At 38.2% G+C, this 12717-nt stretch overlaps 1 protein-coding gene across 1 annotated transcript in view; it reads left to right on the forward strand.

The window, feature by feature from the left end:
* The first annotated feature begins 4340 nt into the window (after positions 1 to 4340).
* CCDC87 (coiled-coil domain containing 87) overlaps positions 4341 to 12717 on the forward strand; it is a 179720-nt gene continuing 171343 nt past the window's right edge. The window contains exon 1 of the mRNA XM_053719255.1: positions 4341 to 4443. Coding sequence (XP_053575230.1) covers positions 4341 to 4443 — 103 coding nt within the window. The remainder of the gene's footprint in view (positions 4444 to 12717) is intronic.

Below are 12717 nucleotides of genomic sequence, written 5' to 3' on the forward strand. Positions count from 1 at the left end.
GTTGTTTAAATATGCACACTCTGTTTTAATCCTGAAAAAAAAAATTGCGTTTTATATCCCTTTCATCTTTAAATTCAATTTAAAGGGGTATGAAACAGTGATCCTTTTGTAAAAACAAATATATTAAATCAAAGTAAACATAAAAAGAAGCAGATTGTGTTAAAAAAACAGTAAGCAACTTTTCTAGATAAGCAAGCACTTATAAATTGTGTAGCCATTTCTTGCAGTTAGATAACAGAGCTACCAATAAAGAACTTATTATTTTTGCAGCATAACTCCTCTTCAGAGCATGGGCTACAGCAGATGTCTCCTAGCAACGCTAGCTGCTCGTTTGCCTTCCTGTAGAGACCACAGCCCCTTTGTGGGGTTGTTATAGGAAGTAATGTACCTGACACAAATTAAGTTAAAGTAAAATAAATAAAATCCCTTTAAAATTATGAATACTACATATTGCAATCATTTCTATTAAAGGGTCATAATAATTCCCTTCTTTGCAGGTTTTTATTTGGCAATATACTTCCATTAACAAAAAATCCTTCAAATAAAAGTTTTTCCTGTTTTTCAGCAGCATACACACATATTCTCTGAGGTACTGTGCACCAGCATACATACATTGCACCTGTGAAGACACAAGAGTTTGTGTTAAATAAGTCATTGCTGACTCTGAAAAGGTGTAGTGTTTGGTTTGAATACTAGTGCATTACTTCTTTTATTTCTGTAGCAGTAGTGGACATAAAGCAAAAAAAGGGTCCTGGTGCAAATTTTTCTTTTGGGCCCCCCTATAGTAACACAGTAGAAAGCAATAGTGATAATATACTTGTTGCTCTGTTGAGTTTAAATAGATAAGATGGACCTTCAAACTGCACTAATAAAAGGCTCCCCTGCATTAGGATTGTACCCATTTTGCACATGCCTATCTATAGGCTGGCTGGTTTCTTTCAAACAATTTTCCAATTTACTTCTATTATCAAATGTTGCTACTTGTATAGGTTGCTGAAGGCACAGCATTGGACTACTGGTAGCTTGCTGAACACATCTTGTTAGCCTTCTGTTTTTTTTGTAAAACTGAAGTAGGCAAAAATACATGTATTTATTATATGAACCAATTGCACAAATGAAAGCGATAAGTTAATGTAAATGTACTATTATGATTAAGGTTACAGAATAGCCACTAACGATGCACATTATACACAAACATTTTCAAGCTATTATGATTATATTTTTAAAGGGGAACAGCAATGTCTTATCTTAACTAACCAGAAACTCTTATTCGTGTACATTCATATTGAGGAGCTCCAACAATAAAACGTTCCTGAGCAAAGGCTGCGGCTGCCTAACAAGTTGAGTCAGACAGCACCATTCGGCCACGCCTCCTCCAGTGTTAGACGTTACCTAGCAACAGTGACTGCACAAACCGGGCTGGGATTCTCTTGGAAGAGAGAGGACAGCAACATGAGCACACATAGGACCAGGCGGTGCACTGCAGAGGGTATGCACACTGATATACAAGCTCGTATAAACTATTATAGACAAATAAAATAGCTAAACTTTGTTTTGCCGTACGTTAGATTTAAGTTTTACAAAAGCAATGTCTTCTCATGAATTGATGATTTGGAGGGACGTGGAATTCATGTTACTCATGGCTAACGTATACCGGCAAAATAACTGCACTGCAAAACATCTGCATAAAAGACAAACGTCTATAAGATATTCCAACTGCCTGCTGGTAGTAAAATGTGCTGTGCTGTGCAATAAAGGTTTACACTCCGTAAAAACAGCTAATTGAGTATGTTTAGATTATCTCATTTGTTCTAGCCAGACATGGTCAGATACAAATGTATTTATGTAGCAAGTATGCAATAGAGCTTTTCCTTAGGTAAGAATGATGATAATGGGCATGCTATTGATGTTAAATTAAAAATTATAAAGGAAACTATTGCTTTTTGGTTGTTTTTGCTTAAAGGGACACTGAAGCCAATTTTTTTTTTATTTTGATTCAGATAGAGCATGACATTTTAAGCAACTTTCTAATTTACTCCTATTATCAAATGTTCTTTATTCTCTTGGTATCTTTATTTGAAATGCAAGAATGTAAGTTTAGATGCCGGCCCATTTTTGGTGAACAACCTAGGTTGTCCTTGCTGATTGGTGGATAAATTCATCCACCAATCAAAAACTGCTGTCCAGAGGTCTGAACCAAGAGAAAAAAGCTTAGATGCCTTTTTCATATAAAGATAGCAAGAGAACGAAGAAAAATTGATAATAGGAGTAAATTAGAAAGTTGCTTAAAATTGCATGCTCTATCTGAATCATGAAATAATTTTTTTGGGTTCAGTGTCCCTTTAAAGTGATGGTAAACTTTCCCCTTTGTCTAAACAGATATGTAATGTTAGTGATATTTTAGATGGAGCTTTATGTATCAGTTGTAATGAAGATGCATAACTTGCTTTTGAATGCAGCCCTGACATTCAAATTCGCTGCATTCTGGCCGCCCACTTCAAAAGTAATATTTTTGTTGAGCCAACTGTTTTAAATATTCTCCAATCTGCGCTCTAGTTACAACAAAAGTGTCGTATGGCTAGAGTGCTGACTGGAGAACAGTTCAAACCGTTAGCGCAACAAGAAAATTACTTTTGAAGTGGGCGGCTGGAGTGCAGGTTTTTTTTTTAATTTCAGCGCTACATTAAAAAGTAAGTTACAACGCATCTTCATTACAACTGCTGAATTAAACTCCATCTAAAATATCACTAACACTCCGGATCTGTTTAGACAAAGTGGAGAGTTTACTATCACTTTAAAGTTCTCATTTTCAACGTGTGTAGCTTGGTTTTATCAATAATACGTAATATGAGTGTTCAATGTTCTTTTTTACATTTAGGCTCCACAACAGAAGGGTAACTTTCTTTAATGAATGAACATACAGCTTTACTTGATCCCTATGCTAGCGGTGGTGAATCTATGGCACCAATCTGCTTGCATTCTGGGCTATCAGCATGCTGCTTGGTTTTAATTAGCTGCAGTCCTACTGCTTAATAAACTATTATTATTACTTTTTTTGCATGAATCCATGCTATGCATCAGCATTTATAGACAGTTTGTACAAACACACTCTGAAAAAGCTATAACACCCCTGCACTTTATTTGTATAGTGTGGCAAAACATCTGTAGCGCTAAGGTTTCTTGGGGCAGCAAGAACACAGCAAGGCAATGTTGTTATTGGGCTGTTGGCTGGACTATGCAGGTCAAAATAACTATGGGGTAGAGAGGGAGTGGTTGGGTTCTATTTGGAAAGCTTCCACATTGGCCCTGTATGTTATTTTCTTGTAAGACTATACAAAAGTCTTGTTATTAATATCAACATAGTATTTTATGTCATTTTAAGGCTCATTTATGTATTATGTGTATATATGTCTAGACGGTCCCCTAAGATTAATGTTAGCAGAAAAGACAAATATAAATAGCTAAAGCATCTAAAATGTCTTTATAATTATTTTATTGAATAAAGTAAATCTACATTAAGGGGATAGTCTAGTCAAAATTAAACTTTCACAATTCAGATAGAGCATGCAATTTTAAGTAACTTTCTAATTTACTCCTATTATCAATTTTTTCTTCTTTCTCTCTGTATCTTTATTTGAATATAAGTTTAGGAGCCGGCTCATTTTTGGTTCAGAACCTGGGTAGCGCTTGCTGATTGGTGGCTACATTTAGATACCAATCAGAAAGTGCTACCAGGTGCTGTACCAAAAATTAGACGGCTCCTATGCTTACTTGCTTGCTTTTTCATACAAAGATACCAAGAGAACAAAGAAAAATTCATGATAGTAGTAAATTAGAAAGTTGCTTAAAATTGCATGCTCTATCTGAATCATAAAAGTTTAATTTGGACTAGACTATTCCTTTAATAAACACTAAACAAATATGTAATGGATACCTTAAAGGGACATCAAAGTCCTCTAATACAGAAGTGGGTTATACAAATATAATTTAATTTATGAGAGCACTTTTTTGTGGGTAAAATAAAGTGCTGGGGAAACTGTGCCTTTTTGATATTTTGAAAGTGTTGTGAGGGGACATATTGGCAAGCAATATATATAAAAAAAAATTACCAAAGAGACAAATTTGTTGTAGGGACCAATTATAAAATGTTCTACCATAAAAAGACTAATTTTAATACATAAATAAAAAAATGCCCTTTAATATCCCTTTAATTATTCATTTTTCTTAGAGTTGTAGTAACATTTATGTTTCTTTCAGATGCTGTTTTAAACATGTTGAAAGATACTGGATACATTGGTTCTCTAAAAACTCCTAGAAAGCATTTATTTTCTGTGGCAAACATGGTGCCTGATAACAAGAAGATTAGCCAGTTATATAATGAGATGCTGAAACCTCTCACATTATTTCCCACACAAATTAATACAGGGACGACGGAGAAGGAAGGTAAATGTTTTAAAATGTTTTTTATGTAGCAAATATTGGAGGTATTTGACCTATTACAGACAGAACATTTTATTTAAAGGGACATACATGTTTTATATCAGTGATGGCTAACCTTGGCAACCCATATGTTTTGAAAATTACATTTCCCATGATGCTCAACTAGACTGCAGAGTGCCTAAGCAACATGGGAAATTTAATTTTCAAAACATATGGGTTGCAAAGGGACATGAAACACAACATTTTTCTTTCTTAATTATGCAGAACATACAATTTTAAACAACTTTCCAATTAACTTCTATTATTTAATTTGCGTCCTTCTCTTGTTATCCTTTGCTGAAAGGGAAAGCCCAAGAGCAGCAAATAACCTAGGTTTTAGCTGCTGATTGGTGGCTGCATATATATATATATTGATTGTCATTGACTCACCTATGTGTTCAGTTAGAAAACAGTAGGGCATTGCTGCTCCTTCAACAAAGCATACCAAGAGAATGATGCAAATTTGATAATAGAAGTAAACTGGAAAGTTTTTCAAAATTATATGTTCTACCTTAATCATGAAAGAAAAATTTTGGGTTTCATGTCACTTTAACCCCTTCGTGACCAGACCACTTTTCCATTTGTTGACCGTCTGGGACCAAGGCTATTTTTGCATTTCTGCAGTGTTTGTGTTTAGCTGTAATTTTCCTCTTACTCATTAACTGTACCCACACATATTATATACCGTTTTTCTCGCCATTAAATGGACTTTCTAAAGATACCATTATTTTCATCATATCTTATAATTTACTATAAAAAAATATATAAAATATGATGAAAAAATGGAAAAAAACACATTTTTTCCAACTTTGACCCCCAAAATCTGTTACACATCTACAACCACCAAAAAAACTCCTATGCTAAATAGTTTCTACATTTTGTCTTAAGTATAGAAATGCCCAATGTTTACATGTTCTTTGATTTTTTTGCAAGTTATAGGGCAATAAGTACAAGTAGCACTTTGCTATTTCCAAACCATTTTTTTTAAAAAAATTAGCGCTAGTTACATTGGAACACTGATATCTGTCAGGAATTCCTGCATATCCCTTGACATGTATATATATTTTTTTAGTAGACAACCCAAAGTGTTGACCTAGGCCCATTTTGGTATATTTCATGCCACGATTTTACCGCCAAATGCTATCAAATAAAAAAAAACGTTCACTTTTTCACAAAATTTTTCACAAACTTTAGGTTTCTCACTGAAATTATTTACAAACAGCTTGTGCAATTATGGTATAAATGGTTGTAAATGCTTCTCTGGGATCCCCTTTGTTCAGAAATAGCAGGCATATATGGCTTTGGTATTGCTTTATGGTAATTAGAAGGCCTCTAAATGCCGCTGCGCATCACACGTGTATTATGCCCAGCAGTGAAGGGGTTAATTAGGGAGCTTGTAGGGAGCGTGTAGGGTTAATTTTAGCTTTAGTGTAGTGTAGTAGACACCCCCAAGTATTGATATAGGCCAATTTTGGTATATTTCATGCCACTATTTCACCGCCAAATGCAATCAAATAAAAAAAATCATTACATTTTTCACAATTTTAGGTTTCTCAATGACATTATTTACAAACAGCTTGTGCAATTATGACACAAATGGTTGTAAATGCTTCTCTGGGATCCCCTTTGTTCAGAAATAGCAGACATATATGGCTTTGGCGTTGCTTTTTGAGAATTAGGAGGCCGCTAAATGCCGCTGCGCACCACATGTGTATTATAAGAGATTGATGGTACTAGAACGCCAGGGTCCTAGGGAGGTGCCCTCGTGTAGATAGATGGTGGATCGAAAATGATGCAGGCCGCACTCTTGGCAAAAGAAAAGGTAGTCAGATAGATCCTATTGGGGAAACAAAAAGAGGCGCCACATAGGGTAATATTGTCTTGGTTAACCAAACAATAAAAGGCGTATAGGAGAGAACCCTTCAGGGTGGCTACTCACAAGATGTTACGGCACAACCGGAGTGCCTAGCTGGGCAATACAGGACCAACAGAGTCGCACGTAAGACTCGCAAAAGCGGCCGGAGCGTCGTAGCCAAATCACGTGGCGGGGCAGACCAATCACAAAGGCAGTGTAAGAGGCCAATCACCGATAGTGAGGAAGATGGCCGGCAACAGGCAGGAAGGCACAATGGAACCAGGAAGTCAGACAAACATATGTGGATCCTCCGTTAATAAAAATGAGGCTTGGAGCAAGTACAATATAAAAGAAAGTGTGTAAACTTTATTGTATAACACACTGGCACAGCAACACGTTTCTCAGCAACACATATGCTATTTCCCCCTTAGCCCCCAACCTCATCGACCCCCCCCAAGAGCTCTCTAACCCTCCCCCCCACTAGCTATTTTCCACCATTTTGGGTACTGGCAGCTGTCTGCCAGTACCCACTTTGCATTTAAATGTGTTTTTTCTAACCCTTCCAAACCCTACTCCCTCCCCCTCTCAGACCTATTTCAAAAAATTATTTCCCCCCTCCTCTCCCACCCACAACAGCCACCCACCACCCTCTCCCACCACTTCAAAATTGAAAAACGGCACAATCGCGGGTGCACGCACACATGCACACCCCCCGCGCACGTGTTCCTTCGCGCATCAGACAATCATTTCCGACTACTGCCCGGAAGATTGCCAGCGATGGGCCGCCCACCCCCCTCCCTGCAGCTGCTCCCACCCACCAACGATCGGCACAATCTCTGGTCGATGTAGAGAGGGCCACAGAGTGCCTCTCTCTGCATCAGTGTGCCACAAAAGGTATTGTAGTGATGCCTCAATATCAAGGGATCACTGCAATACCTTAAAAGCTGCTGGAAGCGATCAGGATCGCTTCCAGAGCTTCAAACCCCAGAGGACGTGCCTGGTACGTCCTTGGTCGTTAAGGGGTTAAATAAAATGTTCTGTCAGATTTGTTATTGTTTAAAAATGTAGATAATCCCTTTATTACCCATTACCCACTTTTACACACCCAACATGGTTATATTAATATACTTTTTACCTTTGTGATTATCTTGTATCTAAGCCTCTGCAGACTGCCCCCTTATTTCAGTACTTTTGACAGACTTGCATTTTAGCCATGTGCATGAGCAAAATGTTATCTATATGGCACACATGAACGTAACGTCCTCTAGCTGTGAAAAACTGTCAAAATGCCCTGAGCTAAGAGGCGGCCTTCAAGGGCTTAGAAATTAGCATATGAGCCTACCTAGGTTTAGCTGTCAACTAAGAATACCAAGAGAACAAACAAATTTGATGATAAAAGTGAATTGAAAAGTTGTTTAATATTGCATGCCCTATCTGAATCATGAAAGTTTAATTTTGACTTGACTGTCCCTACATTTATAAAATTGGCAGGGAGGAAGTAAATGAAGGCTGTTGATTTTTTAACAATAATATTTTTTAAATTGCCTTCTTTTATTTGAGTTTTGTTAAATCACTATCATTATTGATTCCATCTTCATCTATTTATGTGCAATATGTGCTTACTAAAATAGTGTAGATGTGTTCTAATAAATGAGGCTTAAAGGGGCATTGCAGTGAAAATTAAACTTTTATGATTCAGATGGATTGGGGGAAAAATCTTTCCAATATACTTTTATTATCAAATGTACTTGTTTCTCTTGATAGCCTTTATTGCATATTATAACATTATTGTGTTACAGGACCATAATTTATTCATGTGTTTAATGCTATATAGCTTAGCTATTTGGGAGTTTATCAATAAAGGTAGTTATTCCTTATGAAAACAGAATTTATGCTTACCTGATAAATTACTTTCTCCAACGGTGTGTCCGGTCCACGGCATCATCCTTACTTGTGGGAATATCTCTTCCCCAACAGGAAATGGCAAAGAGTCCCAGCAAAGCTGGCCATATAGTCCCTCCTAGGCTCCGCCCACCCCAGTCATTCGACCGACGGACAGGAGGAAAAATATAGGAGAAACCATATGGTACCGTGGTGACTGTAGTTAGAGAAAATAATTCATCAGACCTGATTAAAAAAACCAGGGCGGGCCGTGGACCGGACACACCGTTGGAGAAAGTAATTTATCAGGTAAGCATAAATTCTGTTTTCTCCAACATTGGTGTGTCCGGTCCACGGCGTCATCCTTACTTGTGGGAACCAATACCAAAGCTTTAGGACACGGATGAAGGGAGGGAGCAAATCAGGTTACCTAAACGGAAGGCACCACGGCTTGCAAAACCTTTCTCCCAAAAATAGCCTCCGAAGAAGCAAAAGTATCAAATGTGTAAAATTTGGCAAAAGTGTGCAGTGAAGACCAAGTCGCTGCCTTACATATCTGGTCAACAGAAGCCTCGTTCTTGAAGGCCCATGTGGAAGCCACAGCCCTAGTGGAGTGAGCTGTGATTCTTTCAGGAGGCTGCCGTCCGGCAGTCTCGTAAGCCAATCGGATGATGCTTTTAAGCCAAAAGGAAAGAGAGGTAGAAGTCGCTTTTTGACCTCTCCTTTTACCAGAATAGACGACAAACAAAGAAGATGTTTGTCTGAAATCTTTTGTAGCCTCTAAATAGAATTTTAGAGCACGGACTACGTCCAAATTGTGTAACAACCGTTCCTTCTTTGAAACTGGATTCGGACATAAAGAAGGTACAACTATCTCCTGGTTAATATTCTTGTTAGAAACAACCTTTGGAAGAAAACCAGGCTTAGTACGCAAAACCACCTTATCTGCATGGAACACCAGATAAGGCGGAGAACACTGCAAAGCAGATAACTCTGAAACTCTTCTAGCAGAAGAAATAGCAACCAAAAACAAAACTTTCCAAGATAGTAACTTAATATCTATGGAATGTAAAGGTTCAAACGGAACCCCTTGAAGAACTGAAAGAACTAGGTTTAGACTCCAGGGAGGAGTCAAAGGTCTGTAAACAGGCTTGATCCTAACTAGAGCCTGAACAAATGCTTGAACATCTGGCACAGCTGCCAGTCTTTTATGTAGTAAGACAGATAAAGCAGAGATCTGTCCCTTTAGAGAACTTGCAGATAATCCTTTCTCCAAACCTTCTTGTAGAAAGGAGAGAATCTTAGGAATTTTTATCTTATTCCATGGGAACCCTTTGGATTCACACCAACAGATATATCTTTTCCAAATTTTATGGTAAATCTTTCTAGTTACTGGTTTTCTGGCCTGAACTAGAGTATCTATCACAGAATCTGAAAACCCACGCTTTGATAGGATCAAGCGTTCAATCTCCAAGCTGTCAGCTGGAGGGAGACCAGATTTGGATGTTCGAATGGACCCTGAACAAGAAGGTCCTGTCTCAAAGGTAGCTTCCATGGTGGAACCGATGACATATTCACCAGGTCTGCATACCAAGTCCTGCGTGGCCACGCAGGAGCTATCAAGATCACCGAGGCCCTCTCCTGTTTGATCCTGGCTACCAGCCTGGGAATGAGAGGAAACGGTGGGAATACATAAGCTAGGTTGAAGGTCCAAGGTGCTACTAGTGCATCTACTAGAGTCGCCTTGGGATCCCTGGATCTGGACCCGTAGCAAGGAACCTTGAAGTTCTGACGAGACGCCATCAGATCCATGTCTGGAATGCCCCATAATTGAATCAACTGGGCAAAGATCTCTGGGTGGAGTTCCCACTCCCCCGGATGGAATGTCTGACGACTCAGATAATCCGCCTCCCAGTTTTCCACTCCTGGGATGTGGATCGCAGATAGGTGGCAGGAGTGATCCTCCGCCCATTTTATGATTTTGGTCACTTCTCTCATCGCCAGGGAACTCCTTGTTCCCCCCTGGTGGTTGATGTAAGCAACCGTCGTCATGTTGTCTGATTGGAATCTTATGAATCTGGCCTTTGCTAGTTGAGGCCAAGCCCTGAGAGTATTGAATATCGCTCTCAGTTCCAGAATGTTTATCGGGAGAAAAGACTCTTCCCGAGACCATAGCCCCTGAGCTTTCAGGGAGTCCCAGACCGCGCCCCAGCCCACTAGACTGGCGTCGGTCGTGACAATGACCCACTCTGGTCTGCGGAAGCTCATTCCCTGGGTCAGGTGATCCTGGGTTAGCCACCAACGGAGTGAGTCTCTGGTCTTTTAAACTTTAAACAGAAACACTTTATTACTGAATATGTGAAAAAGTATGAAGGAATAGTTAAAAAATTACCAAAATTTCACCACAGTGTCTTAAAGCATTAAGAGTATTGCACACCAATTTTCAGAGCTTTAACCCTTAAAATAACGGAACCGGAGCCGTTTACAAATTTAACCCCTATACAGTCCCAGCTATAGCCTTTGCTGCGACCTAACCAAGCCCAGAGGGGAATACGATACCAAATGACGCCTTCTAGAAACTTTTCCAGCTATTTTCAGATCCTCACACATACATCTGCATGTCTTGCTCTCAAAAACAACTGCGCAGTAATGGCGCGAAAATGAGGCTCAGCCTACAACTGGGAAGGCCCTCCCTGACTGGAAAAGGTGTCTAACATAGTGCCTGCCGTTAAAAAACGTTCCCCAAGTTTATAAATGTGAATTATCAGCATAAACATGTATAAAATGTCCAAATAAAGCAATCGATTTAGCCCATAAAAGTGTCTACCAGTTTTATAGCCCATATTAAGCCCTTTATTCTGTTTGCTTGACTAAGAAAATGGCTTACCGGTCCCCATGAGGGGAAATGACAGCCTTCCAGCATTACATGGTCTTGTTAGAAATATGGCTAGTCATACCTTAAGCAGAAAAGTCTGCTAACTGTTTCCCCCAACTGAAGTTACTTCATCTCAACAGTCCTATGTGGAAACAGCAATCGATTTTAGTTACTGTCTGCTAAAATCATCTTCCTCTCACAAACAGAAATCTTCATCCTTTTCTGTTTCAGAGTAAATAGTACATACCAGTACTATTTTAAAATAACAAACACTTGATAGAAGAATAAAAAACTACATTTAAACACCAAAAAACTCTTAACCATCTCCGTGGAGATGTTGCCTGTGCAACGGCAAAGAGAATGACTGGGGTGGGCGGAGCCTAGGAGGGACTATATGGCCAGCTTTGCTGGGACTCTTTGCCATTTCCTGTTGGGGAAGAGATATTCCCACAAGTAAGGATGACGCCGTGGACCGGACACACCAATGTTGGAGAAAAAGAAAATCCTTTACTGAATTTCTTAATGAATGCATTTTATTTCAATGAAATGTTTTATTATGATATGGATTAATAAAATAGTTTTAAATAAATAAGAAATCAAGTAAAATTATATGCTATTGTGAAACAAACTTTTTGTATTTTCATCCAAGGTTATACAATTGTTTATTTTATATGACCACTCTCAGTGGCGCCAATATGCGACTTGTTTTAGCTCATGGTTATAGGATTATTTTTTGTTGTTGCTAATTACTTATGATGTAATGCCAAAGGATTGTTTAAAAGGGTATACATATTATTTTTTTTCTTTATATATTGTACTCAAAATCTTTCATAAGATATGAGACCATTTTTTTGCTTAAGCAATATTAGGGGTAGGTGCCTAAAATTAGATTTCAGAATAACCTCTCTCTAATGCATTATAAGATAAAATTTCATACACTGTTTTTAAATTGTGGTCAAAACATGTGCACGCTCCTCAGACCATCTAGGTATGGTATCATGGAGTAAATATGACAATATAAGTAAACTGGAAAGTGTTTTTTTTTTTTTTTTTTTTAAATTGCACTGTTTTTCATAATCATAAAAATGTAATTCTTTCTTCCATGTATTTTAAAAGTTTGAAAAGGCGCTTTGTATTTTTTTCAGTTACTCTTTAATTATCTATACAATAATTATTACTGTGTGTTCCGAAACATAATGACTGGCTTCCTACTCCAGTATTCTGGGTGATGTTTGAGGTCCATATACATTTGTCACTTTCTACTGTTGTAACAAGTTCATTTAGAGGAGAGTAGGGTTCCATTGCCATCTTCCTACCTATCACATGGCTTAGTTATATAGCACAAGGTTTATACTGTAGAAGTAGTGCTAATGGTTACTATCTATCTCTACAAGGCTTTGCCAATTTACCCTTGTAAAGTCAACAAGAATATAATACGATATTCAATGTGTGTTTCTCCTTCTCTCATTACATTAGTTGGTCCTGGATAGTCGCTCATTATTGCAGATTATAATAATGATAAAGTCAGAGAACCTGTCTGGGACAGGCTTGACCTGTTAGTGGATATACTCATTTGTTTTCTGTGTCTGTGTGCAGTCTAGCAGAATAAGTATACAGGTGGTTTACA

This window comes from Bombina bombina, chromosome 6 (genome assembly GCF_027579735.1).
Source record: "Bombina bombina isolate aBomBom1 chromosome 6, aBomBom1.pri, whole genome shotgun sequence".
In the NCBI taxonomy this organism is placed as follows: Eukaryota; Metazoa; Chordata; class Amphibia; order Anura; family Bombinatoridae; genus Bombina; species Bombina bombina.